General features: G+C 44.7%; 1 protein-coding gene across 1 annotated transcript in view; it reads right to left on the bottom strand.

The window, feature by feature from the left end:
- Positions 1–20,068, bottom strand: part of EMC2 (ER membrane protein complex subunit 2) — a 376,010-nt gene extending 355,942 nt beyond the window's left edge. The window contains exon 1 of the mRNA XM_069621506.1: positions 19,934–20,068. Within this exon, the coding sequence (XP_069477607.1) occupies positions 19,934–19,973 (40 nt within the window). The 5' untranslated portion in view covers positions 19,974–20,068. The remainder of the gene's footprint in view (positions 1–19,933) is intronic.
- Between the last annotated feature and the right edge of the window lie 5,545 nt (positions 20,069–25,613).

Below are 25,613 nucleotides of genomic sequence, written 5' to 3'. Positions count from 1 at the left end.
CAGCTCCTGCTTTTTGCCCGATAGCAAAAGAGCTGTTTTAGTGGTCACTCAAACATCACTTTCTACTACAATTAGCAGTAGAACAGTCTTAATTTTACATTGCCCAAATACCAAATTTGTGCATGGTATGTTACCTGAGGACGGTGGCAGGTGGTTTTATTTTAATGATGTGCTTTGATTTTAGTAGCACAGTAAGTTAAGTTAGTACTTACTCTATTCAACTGCAATACCAGTCAAAGTTGATCGACAATGGCACAAAAAGCAAACAGACCAATGTATGTATTTCCATTTCAAACTACAACAAGTCATTTATTTCTGACTGTGAGAATGCAGTGATTCAAAACTAAATCGTTTTTTCAAAGCTGAAAAATTGATGGTGCCAGTTTGTAGGTGTTTGCTTTCAACTGGAGTTTCACTAATTTGTGTGCCTTCTATATTGCTTTAAGCTGATAACTTGAAGAATTCAAACAAATATCACAGTTTTCAAAGAGCAGGTGTAAGTTGTTGAGCTCAGTACAGAGAATGGGCCGGCACAAGACAGAGCGTCACTCGGCAAAAAATGTCTTGCCGGAGCACCGCTCTGCCCCCCGGACCTAAGGGCCAACACATGACTATCCCAGGTCCTGCTGCCTCAAGGAGCAGAGGGGTACCTAGTCTTCTGAAAGCAGTCTGCTTGTTACATTGCACATGTGAGTACCCTAGAATCAGCACTGCAGGCAGAAACTGCCAAAGCCCCACCTATCATGTTGCAGCTGTCCTCCAAACTTGTATATATGTCCTGCAATATCTCATTGTTAGGGTGCATATTGTGACCAACCAAAACAGAAGAGTCCATTATTCACTCAAAATGGCTTCTTACTGAATCACTACAAGACACGTTTAACATTTAAAATTGTGGACATTATGATGTTCCCATAATGCTCTTTGCTATTATGCGAATGGCTAAAATTGTGCTCTATGAAGATATACTATGTTGCACAACCTGGTGTGGGGCCACGCCCATAGGCCCCTCCAAAGAGGTGATAGTTCCCCCAATACATTTTTTCCATTTCCAGCATTGGTTAAGCTGCACTAGTGTTGTTGCTTGTGCATTTATTTTCCAATTATCAATGCAGGACTTAAAGTTCAAGAATGCCAACTCTCTCATATCCAACACAGAACAATTATATAGATCTTATACCAGGTTTAGACATCTCGAGTGGTCCTACGTCAGGTGGGTGTAGCTCCTCCAGTTCTGCATGTTATGTATGCATTCTGTAATCATGGTCTCACATTTAAGATGAGGTAGTGGAACAAAACTACGAGTAACCAGATAAGAGGTCCTAACTAGGCCCATGTCAGGCAGGTGTAGCTTATCCAGTGTTCAACCTTTGAATTCTGGTAGCTGTATGCTTTCTCCATCATAAACGCAGGACTAAGAATCTCAGAAATGCAAAGAAAAGAGGACTGGCTCAACGGCACCTGCCGGCATGGGTCTAGTTGGGAGTTATGTCAGAAAGCAATGGAAAGGCCAGGACTGTATGAAGCACGACCGACAAAACAGTTCTGTCCTCAAAATAAGCTTCTCTCCTTTGACTTCTGCAAATCCAATTTCCATACATTAGCTTACAAAAAAAGCAAACACAAGAAGAGCAAGTGTAAATGTTCAATATCACGATTTTGGCAGATCAAAAAAGAATTACAATAATGTTCCATGTTCTTCCTAGGAGAATACCATTTTAACTATTGGGGTGACTTAGGCATAGGTTTTAGGTCTAAATGATACACAGCGAACAACCAAATAACTACATTACACATCTTAAAGAGGACCCAAGAAGTACCATGTCAATCTAATCGGCCATAGGTTAACTTGAGTTATGCTTATCCCATTTATTTAAATCTAGCCGAAGATCGATTTACCTCTCACCCAGAGTTAAAGCATATGAAAAGAGAAGACATATAAAACAAGCATTGGCAAATACAGTTGCCTTTTGTGTAGTCATGGTACAGGCAATTGCCATGTCCTGTCATAATGTTCCTACCTGGCCATAAAATGGCAAAAGGTGGAAAATGGTGTGATGAGCTGGACATAGAATAACAGTGCCTTGCAAATGCCCAATAACTATATACAAGCCTAAATTGTTGGCACGGTCAACGCTCGTTTTTAATAGGAATTCGATGCAAGGAAAAGATAAGTGAAGTGGCTGAAGGCACAGTTCGTTAAGACATCTTTATTACACCAGTAGCATATTTACAGCTGCAATTAAGCCATTGACACGGACTGCTTGGAAATATCACTGGCAGGCCAATGTTATGTGTTGCTGCATGGTAGGGCTAACTCACAGAGATTTCAGGAGGAAGTGTTTTGGGCCAAGAGGTGCAGGTAGTGAATGGGAATGACCTGAGGAATCTAATCGTATGGCTATGAGCAGTCAATGCCTGGTTAACATCCAAACACTCAAAGGTTATCTGTCAATCCTCACAGGTCATTGTGGTAGCAAAGATGGCCAGGAGACGCGAGTATGAAGAGGAAGGAGGTTTATTAATACGGAAGACCCCCAGAGCACTGGGTAGCAGTACACTCTTCGACCACAGCTCAACAGTTTCACTTGGTGGCGTTCCAGAACCTGTGGGCTCCAAAGCTCCACAGAGTGACACCAAATGTGTAATGAGACACCATAACATCTCCTCCCCACAGTCAACAATAAAAAAGGGAAAGAAACAAAACAAAACAGCGGAAGAGAAGAGGAAGAGAAAGACAAGCAGAGAGAAGGGAAAGGAAGACCAAAATGTGTAATGAAGAAAGTATACAGTTCAGTAATATACAAAGTCACTGTTGCAGTTGGGCAAAAGGACCAGCAGGCAGCTCCAAGAGACCAGCTTGCTCCTCCCACCTCAGGAATTGTGTCACGCCTCCTTCATGTGGCACTTCAGCATTACGGGTGGGAGCAGAGGCTCGCACAACATCATCATCAAGAACCACAGACTTCCTTCCCACTCTCTCAATCCTCTGAATTTAGATTGACCTTTCAATGCCTTTAGATGTTCTCGCATCCTGACCCAGTCACCTTCCTTGGACATAACATTCCGGGTGGCTTTGTCACAATCATAATATTCTTTGAGTTTCCTCTGTTTTTCTTCACCCTCTCGAGGATCTCATCCACGTTTAATTGCTTGACGTTTTTTTCCTGATAGCCAGGAAGGGCTCAATCGGTTACAAGGCACCCTGCCCCTCATCATGACAAAGGGCTCAATTTCCGTTGTGGAATGTGGAGTCATTCTGTAAGCGCCCTATGTCTCTTTAAGAGCATCCCTCCAGGATAATGAATGTGCCACTGCCAACTGAATCATCTCCCTTACAAAGCCATTCATGGGCTCAACAAGGCCGTTTTACATGGGGTGGTATAATGACGTGCATGTATGTTCTATTCCACGGTACTACAGAAACTTCCGCATGATATCAGAGATGAATTGTGCACCATCATCTGTCACTATTTCTTTTGAGTCACCTTCTCTACTGAACACTCTCCAAAAAGCACACAATCCTCGTGGCAGTCGCATTTCTTTCCATCATGCACCATTCTACCCAGTCCATGAGAACCACTATGTACACCTTGTGTTCCCCAAATCTTCAAAAAGGAACCAGTTATGTCCATTGCTAATTTCTTCCACACTGACTCAGGAACTTGAACAGGTAGAACCAGCGTTCGATTTACTTTTTTTACTTGTCACATCTTTACTAAATCCTCAGACTCTCTCAACATCCCAGGCCACCAGTAGGTTTCCCTCAGCCGTCTCGTAAGATCTCTTCGTAAATGACCTTCATGGGCCAAATCAAGAATTCTGTTTCTCAAGGATTTTGGGGGAATTATTCAGTCCCCTCTAAACACCCTTTTTGCATTCTTGGATATCTCATTATGAACTTCGTCAAACTCAGGAAGAGAGTTTTCTGCACTTTTCCACCCTTCGCGAATAGCTCTCCTAAGTAGGCGCTGTTCAGGATCCCCCACTGATCCTCTGATCCAATCTTCTTTCGGGATTCCAGGTAAAATGTGCACAATTATCTTTTCTTCCACCTTGTCTGACACTGTCTCATCCATATTCTTTGTCCATCGTAGCCTGGCTAAACAGTCAGCAAAAACATTTCCCTTCCCAGGAGTATACACTACTCTGGCGTTTTACTGCATAATCTACAGCATCCACCTACGATTCCTCAGAGACACCAGAGGAGGGCTTTTGGAGTGCATAATGTGAATGAGGGGCTTGGGATTTGTTTTAATTATCATGGGTAAATCCCAGGTAAGAATTCTGAAATGTTCCAAAGCCCATTTCACACCCAAAGCCTCCTTCTCTATGGTGGAATAATACAGTTCTGCGTGTTTGAACACCCGAGAGTTAAGAAAATAGTCACTTCCCTCCCTTCCTGTATTTGTTCCAGAACACCTCCCAAGCCTGCATTGCTGGCATCCACAGTGATTATGCTTGTTGCTGTGGTACTGAACATTGCGAGAGTCAGTGTCTTACAGACATCCATTCCTATGTCTTCCCATTCCTTCTGGCAGTAATCTGTCCATTCAAATCTGGCACATTTCTTCATACGTGCTCTCATATGTTTGGTTTTATCTGAGAAATTGGAGACAAATTTGGAGTAATACTCTGTTAGCCCCAGAAAGGACCCAAGTTAATCCTTGTTTGTAGGATTAGGCATGTTTGTTATTGTTTCCATAAGTTCTCTCCTTTGTCTGATCCCTTCACTGTTGATCAGATGACCGAGGTAAGTCACCTCTTTCACTTTGATTTTACACGTTAAAATGTTTAAAGTGAGCCATTTGTCCTTGATCACTTGTAACACACCTAGGAGTTTCGCATCATGTTCTTGCTCTGTGTGCGACGCTATCAAGATCTCGTTCTGGAAATAGTAAACTCCCTCAAGGCCACCAAACAGTTGTTGCATCAGTCTCTGGAAGACTGCTGCAGCTGATGCCAACCCGAAAGGCATGCGTATATACCTAAATATACCTAAAAGCTCCCATGGGCATGACGACGGATGTTAAGTGTTTGGAGTCTTCCTCTAAAACCACCTGATGATACACCGACGACAAATCTAATGTTGTAAAGAATGTTGCTGGTCTCATTGTAGTTAATAACTCAGTGATATTTTCCGAAGAGGGTGTCGATCTACCCAAATATTGGCGTTGAGGTCTCCGAGACCGATACACATGCGAATCGAGCATCACTTTTCTGGACAATCACAACTGAGACAGACATTCCGACTATTCTATCGGCTCTATAATATACTGTTTGCACAATTTGAGTTCTTCCTGTAGTGCCGCCTTGGTGCCGATGGGGATGTTCCTCACCTCATGTACAATTGCTTTTGCTCCACTTTTTAGCACAATCCGGTGTCTGAATACCCTAAGCTTCCCAATGTCATTGTTAAACACCTGAGGCAACCACTCCACCAACCCTACTTTGGAATCTTTGGAAGAGAATGCTTACCTGTGACACATAGGATTGATTTGTCTTCACCTGGGTGTATTTTGAGTCACAAAGCAGCCTGCTCATCCCAACCCATGACAGATGATCCTTTCTGGGCAACACACAGCTTACAAAACGTGTATGTCTCCAAACTTGAGAAGGACCCACTTAAAACCTAACATCTCAATGGGACTCTGATTGCATCCTGTGGCTCTTACATGGGAAGGTTTCAACTCGAACAAGGATCCAGCTAATTCATTTTGGTACGTGAGGACATCTACCATGGTGTAGGGTGAACCAGTAGTCACCAGCACTTCCGGTGGTCTCTTGTCAACTTCCATTGTCTCCCGGATGTGTTTAGTGACAGAATGCATATTGGCCCTTCCTCCTCTGGATCTGTGATGGTGGGAAGGCTGCTGGGTCCTTCAATTTCCTCCAGGGTCTTTATACTGTGTCTCCCTTTGGCCTTGGCATTTCTGCACACTCTCCCATAATCTCCAATGACACCACATTTGTAGCATTCTGCATTCACAGCAGGGCATTCTCTTTCATTGTTGTAATACCTGGTGCGTCCGCACCTGTAACACGCCGATTGAGGCTGTGCACCGGCACCCTGTGTGCCCTTCGGCTTGTCGTCTGGATTCATCCTGCGCCTTGTCTCGCAAATAGAATTTCTCCTCACTAGTGCAACGGTTGCATCATCTCCGTCAAACTCCTCCATCTTCTTCGGTAGTACTAGACTTGTGTTGCACAACTTTCATGCATTTCTTTCCAAGCCCAATTGTCCTTGCTAGATCGATAGCCTGCTCCAACGTGGGGTCTTACGCTTGCCACAATCTTTGTTGAATCTGTGGATCTGCAGTATGTAGGACAAGCTGGTCTTCGATATATTCATCGGCAACACCAGTGAACTTGCAGGACGCATTGAGACCTCCGAGTTGAGCAATTTAGCTGAATACAGATTCCCTTTAGTTTTGTTTCCTTGAAAAGAAGTAAAATATTTCGAGCACCATATTAGTCTTCTTTACGAAGTGTTTTTCTAACTTTGACAGTGCTCCTTCATATTTCCTGGTCGCCCACTGAAGAGCCAGAGTCTCCTGCCCCTTCTGAAGACGAAGTTTCAGGAAGGGTGTGAAATATCCTTAGTGCCTCCTCACCTACACAGTTCAATAGCGATGCCTCCTTTAAATCATCACAGAATTTACTAACTCCTATGGCACACAAATATACTTGGAATTAATCCACCCACTGCTCCCATGGCATGGGGCTTTCTCTAGGGGAGCTAAGGAATGAGCAAGGGGCAGGCATGCTTTGCATGGTGTTGGAATGTGACTTTTTGTGGCAATTAGTCCTATTTGTGGCAATTAGTCCTATTTCTGGGACTGCACACTTCAGTAGTGTCTCATACAGGTACTTGCAGGCTGCACTGCACTTTTCTCTAAAGTCTCCCACTCAAATAACTTGTTTTAACTATTACGTTCACTTGTAGTTATTCTTATGGGGAGAGCTGTGCTCGTGCAGTGTGTTTTGGTGCTTCTGTACGGTCCCCAAAGATGAGTTCTCGGTCCCTCTGAGAGATACGCGATCTCTGTGCTTTCAAAGTGTTTGTTGCATGTTGCCTTGGAGATGGTTGGCAAACCATATGGCTCCCACGTAGGCAAACAATATTTCTCCTGCGTAGAGGGACATTCAGAGGTCCCTTCCTCTAACTTGCAGATGCTCCCGCTACCTTACGCTTGGTCCCACTTCCGAGGAGAGCTTGCGCAGGGAAGCAAATTGAGGGAGGGTGTGGAGGTCACTGCCGCTCTCTCCTTGTGGCTGCTCAGCTGGGGCACACCGGCCTGGCACAATGAGAGGCACACCAACTGCATTTGCGGCTCAGCGTTCTATAGCAGCTATGTATATATTACAAGACATGTTTGCTGGGTCTTTTGTATTGAACTTTATAATCATTAGAATGGTGTGAAAGGCACAACCCACTTTTATGAAAGTGATAAGAGTTTAGTTGTAGAGACACGCACACTGAAGTCTTATAATTTTCATAAGACCGGGGTGTGTCTTTCACGCCAGTCTTGTGAAAGTTCTACCACTGAGTGCATGGCAAGGGACTCGTATAGTCTTGTAGTTAAGGGCTTCCCTTTGCAGCAATGCGACTTAAAAAACGTAATTACTGCACCAAGCATTAGATTCTCCAATAGAACATATGGCCCTTTGAGCCCAGGATCTAACTACCTATGGGTCTAGGTGTTCTCTGTAACCTGTGTCTCCTCTGCAACATGCAAGAATGTTTGTACTGGCCCAACTGTTTTCAGTAGGTGGTCCCGACAGGTAGCCCAAGCCTCATCTACCTCTTTTGCAATGTCCTTACCAAAATGTGAGACAAATATGGATAGTTTGTGGTCCATGCTGTTGTCCCACTAATCACTGGCTTGGGACTTTGTGCCCTTACAATATTCTGGGAATTATAACTTTGTTTTTACCTTAACGAAAGATGAGCAAACTTATACACAAAAGGCCGGAGGAACCAAACTGAAGAGTTTAGGCGTGTTAGATGAAAGGGAATAAACATGGGGTGGCGTCTGCCAGGTCAACATACTCATTAAAATGACCAAATCCAGGATAACAAAGAGGCTATCTGAATGAATAGTGCATTAAGCGTTCACAACCATTATTCCCCCTGATGACTAACACAAAGTAGTTAGTTTGGCTCTATTATGCAGGATTCGGTCACTCCTAGGCGCACACATGGTGAATCAAATCCACCTGCCATAGGTACTCTCCCATGAACCCCAGAGGTGAGTATGTAGACTAAATATCCCAAAAGTCAGAGGTTTGGCTAGTCTCCAAATGGTGCCTTTTCTGAGATGTTTGTCCTACATAAACGAGGGAAGCTACATGTCACCCGTCCCTATTTTACCATCATTGGTACTCTTTGTGCACCTCTGCCAATCCTTGATTCACTTATGGGACCAGAGAGATGCTCAGGATTGCCGTTATGGAGGACATAGTGGTCTTAATAGCCTTCTACACATTAAAAAAAAACTGTGGTCTTACAGGCCCGAGGCACAATATTTTGAATGAAAGCTGCTAATTACTATGCCACGGCTCATTTCTCCACTGTCTGGGAGGTCCGCTATCTCGCATTGTGCTTACAGAGTGATAGAGCATCTCCCATCAATTACACAATAGATTTCTGGGTCTACACACAAAGTCTTTTGTCTCAAATAGGACATTTATGGCGTAGACCCGGAAACACCTGTTTGGAGCACAGCATAACACAAGAGGCATCCCACTCCTAGTGGGACCTTTTACTTGTGTCTCTGTGTACTGCGGGAAGGCACCCAGCATTTTGATGAAAGATCACATTACCCCAGAGACACACAGACAAGCAGAGCTGCACTGCACAAAATACTTGTCAAGAGTAAATAATAATGTGATATCATTAGCTATATCTTGCAACGCAGAAAGGTCTTCACTTAAGTAATGTGCAATAAAACTATGACAGATAACCTTAGCGTTGTGCAAAGGTGGAGCAGAGGAGCAAGAAATAACAGAGTGTGGAGGCTATGATGATCTCAAATAAAGAGGACAATGGGTCACTATTATTGAAAGTGGAAAAGGGAAGAGGGACCAGGAAGATTGTGGGAGCAGTACTTATGATTTATTTCACAAGATGCTGTCTTTCTGCTGCATAAAATAAATGGAGAGCGAATTCCCCCCGAGTACTACCTTTAGACTCCCACTGACATCTCAGACAGTTAAATCATAGAACCATTCATGTGTCCATGTGATTATGATACAAAGCAGCTACAGCTAGACACACCACGAACTATGACATAGCCACCTGCACAACCCATCATAGACTTGATACCACACCGACAGGTATCAATAACATGTTCATGTTCTCTTGAAATCCTATAATATTTGGAACCATGCCTCTTGTCCAGTGTGTTTTAAAAAGGCACTAATTGCTAAAAACGTGACATCTGTTGCCACAAACATTCCTTGTGGGTTAACGAGAAGGGGTACCCGCGTAAGTACATTTCGCACAGCCCTGCAAGAAGTCCGACATTTGAAGGGTGACCCTCTTCCTACTTAAAACAGTGGATATGTCTGGTGCAGGTTGATGCTGAACATCTCCTTAAGAGCTATTAAACTTAAGGCTACCTGTATAACCAGAGATCTAAGTGGAAAATAAATCATTGATATGCCAAAACACTAGTATTTATAGAGCGCATCTTTAGTTCAAAGGCTCAAGAAACGCGTTGGGATGCTTTGTCCTTCTCCCATGCCAAATATAGAATCTGCTCAGGCCGGGCATTCATGCAGTGCCCGTTTCCCAGGTCTCACCGAGGCCCACGCACCCACAGTGTCTGTGGCTCTGCAGGGCATTACGGTGCTCAGGTTGCAAACATTTATTTTATCAGTGGCAGAGCCTTTCATATGCAGTGGAACATCTCCAACTCAAGAAGCTCCCAAAGCACCAGTTCCTTGCAAATCTGTGATAGTTAAAGAGAGCCACACAAAACGCTTATTAAAGATTTGTTTATATCCATGATGCTATCTTGACATGCAAAAAAATAAAGTTGCTTTAAGTCGCCAATCAAATGTTTTCATCAACATGAATAACAACAAGCTGGAAGTTTGTGACAAAGAATCTGCAGATCTATCTTTGTTTTTTACACAACTTCTTATATTACATGTCTTAAATCCCAAGTACTGTGGGGTTAACTAGATTTTTCAGTTTGGCATTATCTTGCATTCTGGGACTTATAGTTTACCATTCGGGATGTGAGAATTAAAGCCACAATGATATTATTTTGCCTTGCTGTAAGGATTTACATGCCGTCATGTGGCTTTATTATGTTAATGTTCAAGGTATTTGTAACGCGCACCGTCACCACTACTTTGGTCTCCAGGTGCTCTGGCAGATGTGAAAAGGAGTGTGTGAAGAGGGGGACAGACGGGGGTTAGAAGCATGTAGTGGTAATAGGAAAGTGAGAGTTGTGATGTCCTGTTGGCCGCTTCAGTTCGGTTTGCACCGTTCACGGAGCTTAAGTGTGGCTTTTCATGTTGGTTGCCAAATTACCCATATGCTGTTGGGCCAGGTTCTGTGTTGTTAGTCTGTTGTTGTAATGTGGTTAGGTGCATGCAGATTACTGTGCAGAGAGGTGGTTGTGTGAATTTCTGTATGTGTATGGTGAGTATGCAGAAAGTTGAGGTTATAAGTTATGGTTAAAAGAATGTATTTAAAAAATATATTTTGTCGATATCTTACCACTTTCTCTTTGCGTTTCTGCACCCAACCTCTATGGTTATCCTGTGTGTTTGGTACTGTAGTTTGTCTGCCTAGTTGGCAGGTATGCTGAGGAGTGGGAGCCCTCCAATGTGTGTGACTCCAGTGGTTTGTTTATCTAGCTGGTTTCCGTAAGTTCTCTGCAGTTGGTAATGTTTTGGTCAGAGGACCGGTCCCTCACTGCCCATCCGGTTGGGTGTCTCCACCTATCCAAGTTCCCTTCAGGATCGGTGGCGTGTGGACATTGCTGGGGGGCGATGTGCATCCACCCCTGCATTGGTAACAGAGATTAGGGTTATGGTTTCCTCCCGGGGGATTCATGTTTCCCTTTGGGTCCTGCTTCCTAGAGGGTTCCTCCTTAATCTGGAGCAAAGAGCCAGGTTTTGAGTAGTTTTCTGAATTCCCGATGATCTCTTGTGTTGCATATGGTTCTTGGTAGGTTATTACAGGGTAATGCCGCTAGGTGGGCGAAAGATGATCCTCTGAAATTTATTTTATTGCATGGTTTTGGTTCTAAGCTAATGTCGTTGCTTGATCTCAGTGATCTTGTCGGATGGTAGACTTGTAATTTTTTCCTTTAGGAACTCTGCTCCTTGGCCAAGGACTGCTCTGTGCATTATGTACATCGTTTTGAACTTTATTCTCTCTTTTATTGGTAGCCAGTACAGCATTTTCAGTGCTGGTGTAATGTGTCTCTTCGTGGTAGTCTGAGCACGGGTCTTGCCGCAGCGTTTTGAATGAGCTGAAGTTTTATTTAACAACCACTCTGGCATTTATTGATTATAGCTTTTACTTGTAGCTCATGTGTTAGTTTGTGTTCATCAAGACTCCCAGGTTTTTTACTATCGTTGATGGAGTCGGTGCTGTACCCAGTTCCGTCGGCCATGGGATGCAGTGGTTGATTTCCTCGCTTTTAGCTATGATCATTATTTCAGTTTTGCCCGGGTTGAGTTTGAGGTTGCTTGTGTTCATCCAGCTGTAGAGCTCTTGTAGGCAGTCATTCAGCGTTTTGTTTTCTTCCTGTGTATCTTGCATTTTGTAGACGATCTGTATGTAATCTGTATAGTTGTAGCATGTAAGGCCATGTTTTTTGATGAGCTTGATTAGTGGCATCAGGTATATGTTGAAGAGCAATGGGGAGAAGGTTGATCCTTGTGGTACTCCGCAAGTGGATTCCCTTATAGTAGATTTGAAAGGTTTGATCCAAAACAGTTTCTGTTCTGTTTGGTAGGAAGGATTTAATTCATAGAAGGGCTGTGTCAGTGATTCCTATTTCTTCCAGTCTCCCGATGATGTTTTCATGGTTGACTGTGTCAAATGCTGCTGAGAGGTCCAAAAGTATTAGAGCTGTGCTTTTGTCAGAGTCTGCATTAGTCTTTAGATCATCCCGGATCGAGAGCAGTGCTGTTTCCATTGCCCTCGTGGGTCTGAAGTCTACTTGTGTTTGGTCCAACAGTTGGTGTTATTCTATAGACGCATATCTCGAGTTCGCTGTATTGGGGATGTTGGATATGGGTCTGTAGTTGGAGAGGTCTTCCACGTTTCCTGCTGTGTCCTTAAGAAGCGACTTGATGTATGCCAATTGAATGATCGCTGTACTTTTCCTGTTGGATGAAAAGGTTTCTTTAGTATTCCATGGGCGTTTCTTTTAGGAGGATCGATTTGTGTACGTCAGGGAGGCATGGATCCATGGGGGAGCCTGCTTCGTTGCTGTTGCTTACCAGCTTGACGAATGTCTCTGCCGATATTTGGGGGAAGCTTCAGTTTGTGTTCTGGAGATGCTCAGATGGCTGGATGGGTTGCATGTTGTAGTTGATTGGTCTGCTTTGTATGATCTGTTGGATGGTGGTGATTTTGTAAGTGGCCTGAAAGGTCATTGCATAGTTTCAGTGAAGTATCGGAATGCTGTTGCAGCCAGGAGGGTTTCTAATTTCATTTATGATTTTAAACAATTCCTTTTGGGTGTTGGTGGATTTGGCGATTCTGTTGTCGTAATATTTCTTGTTGGCCGTATGGATTTCCTTTTTGTATGGAGTGGATTTGTATCTGGAGTTGTAATTTCTTCACCTGATCTGTTTTTTTCTCCATTCTAGTTCAAGCATCCCGTTTTTTCTTTTCATGGCGCAGAGTAGTGGGGTAAACCATTTTGCTGTCGTTCTTTTGCACGATGAGGTGAAAGGTTTTTCCTTTGAAATCCCATCGATTGTTCCAGCAATCCATTCATGAAGTGGTTCTTTTTCTTTCAGGGACAACCTAGCCCAAGGTCATCCTTGGTGGTTTGTGGTTTTCTAGTTATTCTGCTAGGTTGCTGGCTCTGATGGCTCTCCAGTTTCTTTTCTTGATAGTTGGTAGTTTGTTGGGTTGTTTAGCCGTTATTGTGGAGAGTGTGATCACGAAGGGAATGACAAGGTGGTTGCTCCAGAGGATCTGTAATGGTGGCGTTGTGGTGATGAGGTCTGTGTTGGCGAAGATTGCATCTAGCCTATGTCCCGCAGTGTGAGTTGCTCCTTTGACTAGCTGATGTAGTTTCACTGTCATCAGTTGTTTAGCTAGTGATTTTTGGGAGTTAGCGAATTCTTCATCAAACAAGATGTTAAAAGTCTCCGAGGATTTTCAGGTGTTCCTGCTCGATAGCTAGGTTGGTGATGGCTTCAACAAAAGCGTCGGTGAAGGTTGCATCGTATGTTGGTGGTCTGTATACCAGAATGAATTTGAGGTTTGTTTTGGGATTTACTGTTACGTGAAGGATTAGGGATTTGCAGCTTTTGATGTTTAGTGGTTCATCCGTTTTAAACTTTGAGGTGTTCCTTGGATGACATCGCCAGTCCTCCTCCTCTTTTGTTTTTCCTGTTTACTTGTGACCACTTGAAGTTGTCAGGGATGCAGTTATGCAAAGTGGTTTTGTAAGTGTCGTCTAGCCATGTTTCGGTTACGAATAGGATGTTGATACCCCTGTCTCATGTCTCTGACATGTTTGGACATTGATCTGGCGTTGATTAGGTTGCAGTGGATCTTTCTGACGCGGTTAGAATTGTTATTAATCCTCGCTTTGTCTTGTGGTTGTTCTGTTGGGCTTCTTCTGCGTTTTGGTGACAAAGGGGTTGGTGCTGCGTGTATTCTGCTTCCTTGCTGAAACGATCTGTTAGGTTGATTGTCGGGTTGATGATAAATTCTTCTTCTTCTAGGTTTTGATGTGGTTGCTCGCGGTGCCCACGTGTTTTTGTGATACAAGGGGTGAGGGTGTTAGTTTCTTTCCTTTCTCTTCTTGGCTCTTTTCTTCTCTTCCTGCGGGGTTCCGGTCGGTTCTCGTCGTGCCTGGACGCATCGATGCTGTTGAGTTGTCGAGGTGGTGAGGCAGTTACTAATTACGGTTTTAGATATAGGTATTTTTCTCTTCTTGTGATGTTTGTTTTGTTGGCTGGGTTGTTTTCCGGCGTGTGTTCTGTATTCGTGGTGGTTTCTGCTGGAGTCGGGCACGTTATCCGGGCGTTTTGTTCCGTATCTCTTTGGCAGTGTCCAGCTCTGTGTTGCAGCATCTTTGGTGGTGCGATAGCTCGGAGTTTGGGTTACAGGGGCTCTAGCCTGCCTGTAGGACCTTCTGTGGTTTGCATGTTGTTGAAGTTTCTCCTCTTCTGCTGTGATAATGGGGTGCACTCTGTGGGCTTGTGTTTTGTAGGTTAGTTATGATCCGGCAGTGGAGGTGCTCTTGAGGGCTGCTGTTGTAGGTTGGCTGGGGTATCTGCGTGAGTTGTAGATGTGGTGGGGTTCCTCGTTTGGTTTGTTCTAGGATGTGGGTTGGATAGCTCAAGATTTCAACAGTGGTTCGCCAGGTGATGGTTTACGGTTCTGGTCTTCTACCCTCCGATGGCGTAGGGCCTAAGCAGGGCAAGGTACGATTACTAAGGGGTTTAATGGACGGTAGCGCAGTTGCAATGACCATTTCCTGAAATTAGACTGTGGGTTTGTGTTTAACTGGGGCAATGATCTGGCTCTAAGCGATTGCTTTCAGTGGCTAGCTGGGCGATTCCTGGATAGTTGGGAAGGAAATCCTGGGTTTTGGCAAATGGCATGCAAGAGGGAAAAGCACCTAGATTTGAGATTCCCATCTAGTGAGAGGGTTGCTAGGTCTCACAATATAATAGGCAGGTTTTGGCAAATGGCACACAAGAGGGAAAACACACCTAGATTCAATATTCTTTTCTAGTGGGAGGGTTGCTAGGTCTCATATTACAATAGGCAGATATGGGAGAACACACCTAAATTTGAGATTCCTGTGTAGCGGGAGAAAGGCTATGGTTTCACAATAAATAGGCAAATACGGGAGGACACACCTACACATAGTGGGAGAAATGGCTATGTTTCTTTGACAGGATAGGTCCAGAACCAGGAGAAACTGGCATCTGTGTGTGTTGGCTTGCAGATGGTTGGTTGCGTGCACTGGCTTATTTTATCCGTACAGATAAGGTCCAATACCTGGGTTGTTTCTCTGACTGTTACGTGTTTGTGTGTTTTATGAATAGAATGGATGGTATTTCTGGTTATGCGCACTGGCTTGTTATATCCGTATGGGTAAGGTCCAGTGTTCAGGTCTGTTGGTGTAAGGTTGTGTTACGTGTGTGTTAGTGTGTAGGTTGGCTAGCCCAGTGGGCGTGCATTGTGGAATGTAGGAGGGATCAGCAGCAGGGAGCTTAGTACATTGGCTAATCTCTAAATTCTTCTATGTGGCTAATCTACACAATTCTATATAGTGATACACATGGTTTATTTTATCGTCCAAGTGTGACGCGTGGCTAATCTTCACAATTCTGTCTAGGTGTGACACAAGCTAGTGTGACACAAGCTAACATTCACAAATCAGTCTGGATGTGACACGGGCTACTCTTCACAATTCTGTCTAGATGTGACGCATGCTAATCTTCAAAGTTCTGTTTGGATGCAACGCTAGCTAATATTTATAATTCGGTGTAGATGTGACGCAAACTAATCGTCACAAATTTGTCTAGATGTGACGCAGGCTAATTTTCAAAGTTCTGTCTGGATGCAACGCTAGCTAATATTTTTAATTTGGTGTAGATGAGACGCAAACTAATCGTCACAAATCTGTCTAGATGCGATGCAGGCTAATAGTTACCATTCTGTCTCGAAGTGACGCAAGCTGATATTCACAGTAGATTCATTAATACTTAAATTGATGGCTTACAAAACAATCAGGCTAAGTGGGAGGTATGGCTAGTTAAACATAGTAAACAAGTAGAGCACAGCAGTCAATTCAATAACTCTTTGATCTAGGACACCTGGGTAGAGGGCAACAACAGTAAATGCAGCAAACGTAGACCTGGGGCACCTGGATAGAGGGGAAAAAGGCCTATAGAGGGTCCAAGAGTCAATGCAATAACTCTTTGATTTGGATAGGGGTACAACAGTGGATGCAGCAACCAATAACTCAATGAACACTTTGAATCAGGACACATGGGTAGTGGGCCTCAGCAGTGCTGCAGCAACCTTAGACCTGGGCACCTGGAAAGAGGGAAAGACCTAATGAGGGGGTGCAACATTCAATGGAATAATACTTTGGGATTAAATGGGAGATATGGCTGGCTGCCACAATCTGTCTAAATGCGGGGCGTGCCTAGCCAGCACAATCTGTGCAAATGTGGGATATGGCTAACTTACACAATCAGGCTGAGTGGCAACACAGTTTGTTTGTTTATTTTATTTGTATGGCGCTCCAAACCCGGAGGTAGAAGGGCGCTTAAGAATTTGGTTACAGCGTTGAGAAGTATCTTAGTGTTGCATAATTCGTACAAGTTTATAATATATACATATATATACAGTGATCAGTAAACAGAGCATATGCAGTACGTACAATATACAATTTTCAGAATAAATACAGTGTCTAAGCCAGTTACCGCGCGGGTCTGGTGTTAATGGCGTTATTCTTTGTTTAGCAGCCAGCTGATGACCTGCTTCTTAAAGATCTGGAAGGATTCAACAGTTTTGATTTTAAGCGGTAGGGAGTTCCAGATTTGGGGGGCAAGCACTGTGAAGCTTACCCCTCCTGCTCTTTTTAGGTGGAACCTGGGCACTAATAAGCAAAGAGTGTTGGAGGATCTGGTGGAAGGTTTCAGGGTGAGTTTATTGGCCAGATATGGAGGTGCTAGGTGATTGAGGGCTTTGTATGTGAGGCAGATGGTTGTAAAATCTATTTTTTGGCGTATGGATAGCCATTTGCAGGCTTTCCTAGTAGCGGAGATATGCTCTTGTCTGGGAATGTTGTTGAGTACGGATTGATTAGCACCCAGTTACAGGCTGTTGCAGTAATCCAGTTTGGATTGTATTAGGGCCCTGGCAAGGGTGAGGCAGCTGTTGGGTGATAGGAAAGGTCTGCTTGCCCTAATGAGCTTGCCGGTATAGGCAGCGGCTGAGGCGGTCATATTGGTGTGTTTGCTAAGGTTGGTGTTGGCATCTAGATGGAAACCAAGGGTTTTTACGCTTTTGGCTATGGGAATGGCATGGCCATCGATGGTGATGTTATTATAGCTAGGGTCAAGTTTAGTTAGAGTGTTGGGGGAGCCGACGATTAGGGGCTCTGTCTTCTCATCATTCAGGCAGAGACCATGGGAGGCCATCCATGCCTGAATGATGGAGAATATTTTGTTAATCCGGGCGGAGTCTTCTTGGTAATTACCAGAGATGGTGAGGAGTATCTGGGTGTCATCTGCGTAGTTTGTGTAGGTGACACCCAGACGGTCCAGTTGGTCAAATAGAGGCTTTGTAAATATGTTGTACAAAGTGGGGGATACACAGGATCCTTGTGGGACCCCACATGTGATGGGGATGGGGTCTGCTGCAGCTGTATTGGAAAAGACTTGCATGGTTCTGTTTGCCAGGAAGGATTGTATCCATGTGATGGCAGAGGAGGAGAAGTGGGCTGCGGTGGCAAGGGGATTACAGAGGACTTCATGGCCGCTGAGAGGTCTAGTAGGAGTAGGATAGCAGCATTGCCTTTGTCTTTAATTTCATCAATCTGGCTTTTGAGATCAACAAGGGCGGTTTCAGTTCCGTGTTGAGGTCTGAAGCCAGATTGACGTATTCCTAGCAGTTGGTTGGATTCTAGGTATTCCTGCATTTGGTTGTATGCAACTCTGTCCAGGATTTTCAGTAGGAAGGGGACTGTGGTGATGGGCCTGTAGTTTGTGGGTATGGCCGGGTCGAGGGATTGTTTTTTGAGGAGAGGGAGAACCCATGATTGTTTTAAGTTGCTGGGGATAGAGTTATTAGTGAAGGATAGGTTGATGAGTTTGTTAATGAAGGGGGAGAGCTCTCTAGCTGCATCTATTATGATCTGAGCCGGGCAGCTGTCTCTTTTACAGTTAGAGGGATTCAGGGAGGTGATGATTTTTTGAACTTCCGGGATGGTGAATTTTTTGAACGAGAAGCCTGCGCTAGTGTTGTTGGGTGTGGGTAGGCTAAGGTTGGTGACCTTGTTGTTGAAGAGTTGTTGCCGTTTGTCTTCGATTTTAGTTTGGAGTCCTAAAATTTTATTGTTGAGGGCGTTCTGGATGTTGGTGCACCAGGATTTGTCTTTCAGGCAGGTTTCCTGAGGTGAAATAGGGTTTTCTAGTTCCTTCAGAATTTTAAATAATTCTTTAGTGGTGGAACCTGCCTGAGTGATCCTGGTGTTGTATGCATCTTTTTTGGTCCGGATTATCTCGCTTTTGTAAAGTGAGGATAAGTTAGTGAGGTTGGATTTGTTTTCTGCGGTGGGGTTAGTCTTCCAGGTGTGATGAGCCTTAGCTTTCTCTTTCCTGAGTAGTTTGAGCTCAGGGGTGTACCACGAGTTCAGATGAGCTTTGGGTTTAACTTTGCATATTTTCAAGGGGGCAACGGTGTCCATTGCTCTGGCCATGGACTCATTGAAGGTGTTGATCAGCAGGTTTAAGTCAGCGTTAGCTGGGAGAGCATTGAGATTCACAACACAATCGATTTATATGGGTAACAGTTGCTAAATCGAGGTTGGTACAGGCAGGTTACAAACTAATGGCTGGTGGGGAAGATGAGAGGTGGGCCAGTTTAGTGGCCCCTGTCCGCACACCTACTTTGTCTATTGCTGCTAGTTTATGGCTGCCTGCTGACACCTGCAGACACGGTCTGGGGCGGTTTCTTTGGGAGCTGCCCTTTGACTCGTGGCCCTTAGCAGCAGGGGCTACCCTGGATGGGTGGTTTAAGGGGCAGCCTGGCCCAATCAGGGGGCAGGCGATGGGGAAGGCAAACAACGAACAGCTCGGTGGATGCAGCCAGGGAGCAGTGTGCACCCAAGTTCAAAACAAATGCACAGGCCAAGATGGCTACAGGGAAGCACTCACCAGGGGCATATGGCTACTCGAGGTGGCCGCCGATGCAATTAGATTTTTTTATAAGTAAACTCTGTAAGAAATCATTACTGTATACCTTGAAATCCAACATTTGTGATCCTGGTCCACCCGCCAACCCCTGCGTCCCCCCAAGCCACCCGCCCGCTTTGCCATCTGTCCAACCATCCCACTCCCTCATTTTTTGATGCACTCAAAGTACCACTAGTTATTGTGTTCCACTTCCACCCCTGCCTATAAAAGAAAAGAAACATCTAAACGGTGGCTGTGTGGATTGTCACATTCTTGCCACCGGATCTTGCATCCACGTGCGTCAATGCAAATTACGAGTACACCAACTCTAATGGGAGAGAATATGTATTCCTATACAACGACTCTATATCCCGACTGGTCGCCAAATTTAAATGCTGGAGCTCTACTACTTCTATGCCCTGATCGGCGATCTCTCCCCACCCTCCCCTATAATACGGGAACGAATTTCCACGAAGAGACTGATAGGAGGATATAGTGCATGCCATTTGTAAATTGCTCCGGCCACATATGATGTTTGGTGTAGAGTGGCAAAGCAGACAGTGGACTGGAAGGACAGGCGGAGGGCCACGGTGACACGTTGGGATGGTGTAGCAGCACAGTGCTGTAACACGATTGTAGAAATACTATGCAAGGACACAGCAAGGGAGGCAACGGACTAGAACGAACACGGTAATGGGTTGGATGAGATTGTGTTTTACAGAGCACACACAAGAACGATGGGGTGGATCTAGTGTAAAGCAGTGTATTGACCGTACATTTAATAACCGTCATTTACCTTCCCAAGTTACATCGTACATATCTGAAACTTTCGCCATTTTTTTGCAGCACCAGGAACCAGCAGCTTGACAGACCGACCCTCCGTGTTGTGCGTAATGACGGAAACACGTTCGGGCGTGATGACGTTCCGGAACTCTACTAGAAAAGCAAACTAAAGCCGTTGCCCGTAGTTACAGGTCGTCAGTGTTGCCAAGTGAGCTTATTATAAACGAACGGCTTTGGGCTTGTTTTAGCTCAAAGTCGTTAATGTTTTGAGATCGCTTGTCGCGGTTTTACTCTGCATATTTGACCAAAAGTCAAAATTTATTGTGATCGTTTAGATTTCATCTAAGCCCATTACATATCGTCGCAAGAGAGCAGCACCTGGAATTAACTGCTGGCAGTGTTTTTTTTTTATTTTGTTTTTATGTATCCAGTTTCCAATATATACATCACAACTACAAATGGAATGTAGTGACACATCAGATCTTACACTACACATATCATCCAATGTCAACATATTACAATAATCAGTATGAACTCGACTGATTTTCAACTTATTACACAGCAAACCCGCAATCTAATAATACTCTCCATACTTCCCAACCCATATATAATAAAACACAATAAGGCAACGCAATACATCAACACAAGACAGTAAAAAAAAAGGCAATTACTCTGTTTAGGCATTTGGTATTTATAGGATCTTAACATCTGAAAGGCACCTCGCAGTTTGTTACCTAGCCAATAAGGATCCCACCAGTGCCAATTGCCCCCAAAAAAGAAGAGAAATCTCCCTTTTGAATGCTAGTCATTATATCTATGACTGATATAAAAAAATATGCATTGCTTTGTATCTATAGACAAATGTTCTTAGCACCATACACCACATCAAACAAAGTGTGGTGAGTGTCAGGTGTTGAAAGGAGATACTCACTTTACTTGCATTGCCTGATGTAAGCAAGTGGAGGACCATTTGGCCCCCCCTATACATTCTACGCGAAATGGGCCACTTGCTCTCACACTAGTGGGGGACGCCTCAGGCCTCCATCACCCTTGTGCTGCCATGAGGGAAAAGACCTCAGCAGAAGCATAGGTGGGGCTATTGCAAGATACACTTGGCTTCCATTTTGTGTGCCCTCGATTCCATTTTTGCACTAGGCCGCACCCCGATACCATGAAAGCCTTCACTCCCCTCTGCAGCGCTGCGCACAGCGAGCACTCATGTCCCCCACCTTTTCTCCCTCTGTTTGCACTGTACAAATCCCTTTCTCATGGTTGCGCCAGGGATAATTGCAACAAATAACATTATGTATCTTCTCGCTCTTCCTCTGAGATCACTGTCCTGTGTGTGAACTGGTCGGAGCCATGTTGTGTAACTCATCCATCTCCACAAACCTGTTACGGTACCCCTCACCCTCGCTGTTGGAAAATTACTGCTTGTGCAACCCTGTGCCCTCCAAAGGTATTCTCTTGATGTACCAGAAGTGTGACCCTGCTGTGCAGCCCACCCCGGAGTGCCCCCAATAAACCCAAACCCCTGTCATAGTATATTCTGTTTTAAAACTAACATGTGTCACTCCTCTCTCCCCCCCCGCCTTGATACGCCAGAACAACTCAGGTTATCGCGAGACCCCTGAGCCTTTCACCTTACAAGTAACCAATGCAAGATGATGAATTAACATGTGTGCACTTTATGGGTTTGTGAGATTTATCCAAAGGTATATTGATGTCCATGGTTTATTACATGTCTAGAATAAGTGCTCATGCCAGCTTAGCTAGTTTCAGCCACATCTCCAGCTTGACCCGACACTCACCCCACCCGGACAAGTCCAGCTGAACCACGTGAGATTCACCCTCCCACCAAAGGAGCAGCCAATCCTGATGAAGCAGCACCTACAGGCACCTATGCATCATCGCCTCGCAACCAATAACATTGTACTTTGTAACCCTTATAGCAGACGTCACTGATGACGCCTTTTTGCCTTATAATCCATTTTAAGTGTAATGTTTGCCACAGCGCTCACAGGGCAGCAGAGATCTGTGGATGCCAAATCCTATATACATCTTTGGCAACCTCGCAATCTGTTCTCCTGGTCTCATTCCCTACTGGGATGTGTCTTTTATTTTGAGTTTGTATTGGTAATGTGGGAAGTGAGCACTTTCACTGATCAAGGAGCAGATTAATTGGAAGTCTGTCGTTGCTGTCCACACTCTCTATGATGTACGCTGGTCCAAAAACTGTCCCTCCCAGCGGAGCATGCAGAGAGTGTAGCGAGTGTTAGGTGTTGAAAGAAGATACTTGCTTTACTTGCATTGCCTGATCAAGGAGCAGATTAATGGGAAGTCTGTCGTTGCTGTCTACACTCTCTACACTGCACGCTGGTATAAAAATGGTCCCTCCCAGCGAAGTGCGCAGAGAGTGTAGCGAGTGTTAAGTGTTGAAAGGTGTTACTCGCTTTACTTGCATTGTTGAAGAAAGAATCAGTAAGCATAGTGAAATGCTAAACGACATATGCCTAAAGTCATAGGCTAAGTATTCTAAGATACTAAAATGGGCCAAGGATGAAGCAGGGCCTGTACTCATTTTACCAATGAAGAATGCCACAATATGTTTCCGAAATAGAGGACTGATTCAAATTGGAGAAAATAAGGAATATAACTAGATAATTGATGTGCCAGGAACAAATGGAGGAACTGCTCAGCTGATGGACCACTATTGCACCTCTGGATCTAAATCTTATATGCTGCTGCATAAGAATTGGGGAGGAATCCAAATTCAGACAAAAGAAAACGGGCGGCAGTAGCTTCCCTGTTATGGCAGCCCAACATTGGAATGCTCTCCCACTCAACATCAGAACAGACCAATCCTACTACAGCTTCAGGCGAAACACTCTCACCTGGTTACGATCCAATGATCCCCATGACTGAACCGTGCCCTCTTACACCAGTAGACCCTTGCCAACCTGACTGTATATATGTACATTCCTTAACTGACCTGCCGAAATGTAATTTACTGAATGTATATATGTCCTTTTACCTGATTCTACGAAATGTAATGCTCTGCTTTATACGCAATTGTGCCTTATCTTGCAACTAAGCTTTTATGTAATCTTATCATCCTGTTCTCTGTTGCGCCCTGTTACCTATGGGTTTTGCGCGCCATATTAAATCAATAAACAAACAAACAAACAAATATGCTCTATAGTAATCATACATGTTCCTGCGTTAGTAATTCCCCAAAGTGATCTTCAGATGATTAGAAGCTTTATGAAAATGGACGCACTCCAGAGAAAGAAGCTCCACCTCCTCCAGCTGAAGAGCGAGAACTATTTTTCAGCAGCCGATAAAAGCTTATGACAGTATTCCAGATGAGCATAAACTATTTGGCAAGACGGCAATGATGTGTACATCTATATTTATGCCGTGACTCCAGACTGCAGTGAATGCCAAGTGGTTACAAATCACCAGATGGAAGCTTCTACAGATAATCAACACAACTATAAAAGGATTCAACGTGATTTGAGAAGGATTAAGGGCCCTTCGATTGATGACCCCCCAGAACAGGTATGTCTTGGACATGATAATAGCAATGGAAGGTGGCGTTTGCACCAATATCGGCCTTCTTGCTGTACTTACACACCTGCTCATGATGAAGAAAATGGAACACTGATAGAGAAATAACAACTTTGCAAACGTAAACATGAAAATGGAAGAAGAAGTAGACAAGACTGAAGGAGGTGACTGGTTCTCGCCCCTGTTTTCATGGATTGCAACCTGGATGGTGAATGCTTTCAAACTACTAGGAGCAGTGCTTGTGTTGGTAATGCTGGGATTTTGCTTTGTTTGTTTTGTTCGTTTAATAATTTGGTAATGCGCACCAAATCCTTAGGTAGCTTGTGAGAATCATCATAGGACAATGTCAAAAGACAGCAATGAAAGCTATTGGGATGAAGATAATGATCAATATAAATGCTGAAACTGGTGAACACATACAAAACTAGAGCACATAAAGGAATTCCCCTGGTACCCCAAGAACGAAGTTCTATTACCCTAAGGATCACAAGAAATATGTAGGACATTGGGTATTCTGTCCACCACCTGGGGAGTCCTGCTGTATGTCTTTCAGTGTTGATGACCATATAAAGAACACAGGTTACCTAAGAGGGGTGATGAAGGTATGGATCACAAAGAAGCCACAGTGTGAAGAGAAGGTGAAGAAGATTGAGGAGGTGGTTGATGACTCAATGTAACGCTCACCTGACTCCCACGGAGGCGCTGGCCTGGTTCGCGCGGATGTGACCTCTTCTAAGGTGATGCGCAGGGTTCGGAAGACGGATTGGACCGGGCCCCCAAATCTGGCTTGTCTGGCTCGCAGAAGTATCCTTCTGTAGGCGAAAATAGGGGATGAACTGTCTGCGGGGTAATGCAATCAGCCTCCCACTTTCCCCTCTCACCCTCCTCGAAACCCTTCTGTGATTCCTCGTAGCGTCTCACCTTAGGGTCTGGAAGGACGAGCTCTCCATCCTGCTTCTGATGCAGGGGCGCGTTGGTATCCAGTTACTTCACTGGATTTTCGGATTGGTGAGAACCAAACTTGCTTGGCTTCCAGGTAAGTTTTTTGATAAGAGGTTCCCCTTGTGTCCATGCATTAATGTACTAATGCTAGTGTCTTTTTCCCCATAGGGGCCGGGGTACGGAATGCCAGGGCACAGGCACCGACCCGAGATGAGAGGTGAAATCCTTGTAGAAATCAGGTAAGTCTTTAATGAGCGTTTTTTGGTAATGTCTTTTCATTCGCTCATTAACGCTAATGTCTCTTTTTCCCCTTAGGGGCCGGGGTCCGGAAATGCCAGGATGCGGCGCAGACCCGAAATGAAGAGGGAATGAATCAACAGGTAAGTCTTAACATGGAGATTTAGCTTTCCTTATTCCCTTCTCTTTCTCACCTTTTGTTCTGGTCTTTTTCTCCCTAGGCGCTGGGGCGTGACTGCGAATCCGGATGATCGCTGCTGAACATGGAGGCGCCCTGTAAAGGTGAGTGGAATGCGGCGCTGCAGCGATCGACGCGATGAGCTTTTAAATAAAAGTCTTCCTTTTCAGGATTGTCGGCGAGATGTCTCCGGGATGCGGATTTAGCAGGTAAGGACTTTTCCTTCTTCTGTTCTCTTCTTCTCTTCCTTTGCAGGTGATCCAGGATGCTGGCAGGTGTGGCAGAAGTCAGGATGCAGGAGCAGACACGGTGAGCGTCCAGCTGCTAGATGCAGAACAACGCGAAGCACGTGTGGCTGTTCGGGTGGGGTTTAAATAGCCTTGGAAGAAGTTCCAGGTATGTATCCTTCCTCCAATCAGGTATGTATCCTTCCCCGACCACGCCCGGATGGTAAATTAGTCCCACAGGTAAAGTAGTTCCTTTCAGGCCTCAAGGAAGCCGGGATACTGCAGCATGGTCTGCATCAGGTAAGTGCACCCAAGCACTTCCATAATGAGCCTGGCGCCTATGGCGCCAGGACTGATGTCTTTTATGAGCCTGGCGCCAGGACACTGTCCAAAGGGCCCCTATATGGGGTTGATGGGTCCTTCCTTGGGGACTGGATGTCTGCTTTAAGGGACGCAGGGCTTGAACCGGCTCCCCGAGAGCGGGCATCATGACAGCACTCCCCCCCAAGGCCCCTCCCAAGGTTGTTCCCTCCGGGGGT

The sequence above is a fragment of the Ambystoma mexicanum genome, chromosome 5q (genome assembly GCF_040938575.1).
Source record: "Ambystoma mexicanum isolate Mex_15411 chromosome 5q, UKY_AmexF1_1, whole genome shotgun sequence".
Lineage (NCBI taxonomy): Eukaryota > Metazoa > Chordata > Amphibia > Caudata > Ambystomatidae > Ambystoma > Ambystoma mexicanum.
This window is presented reverse-complemented; position numbering and strand designations above follow the sequence as displayed.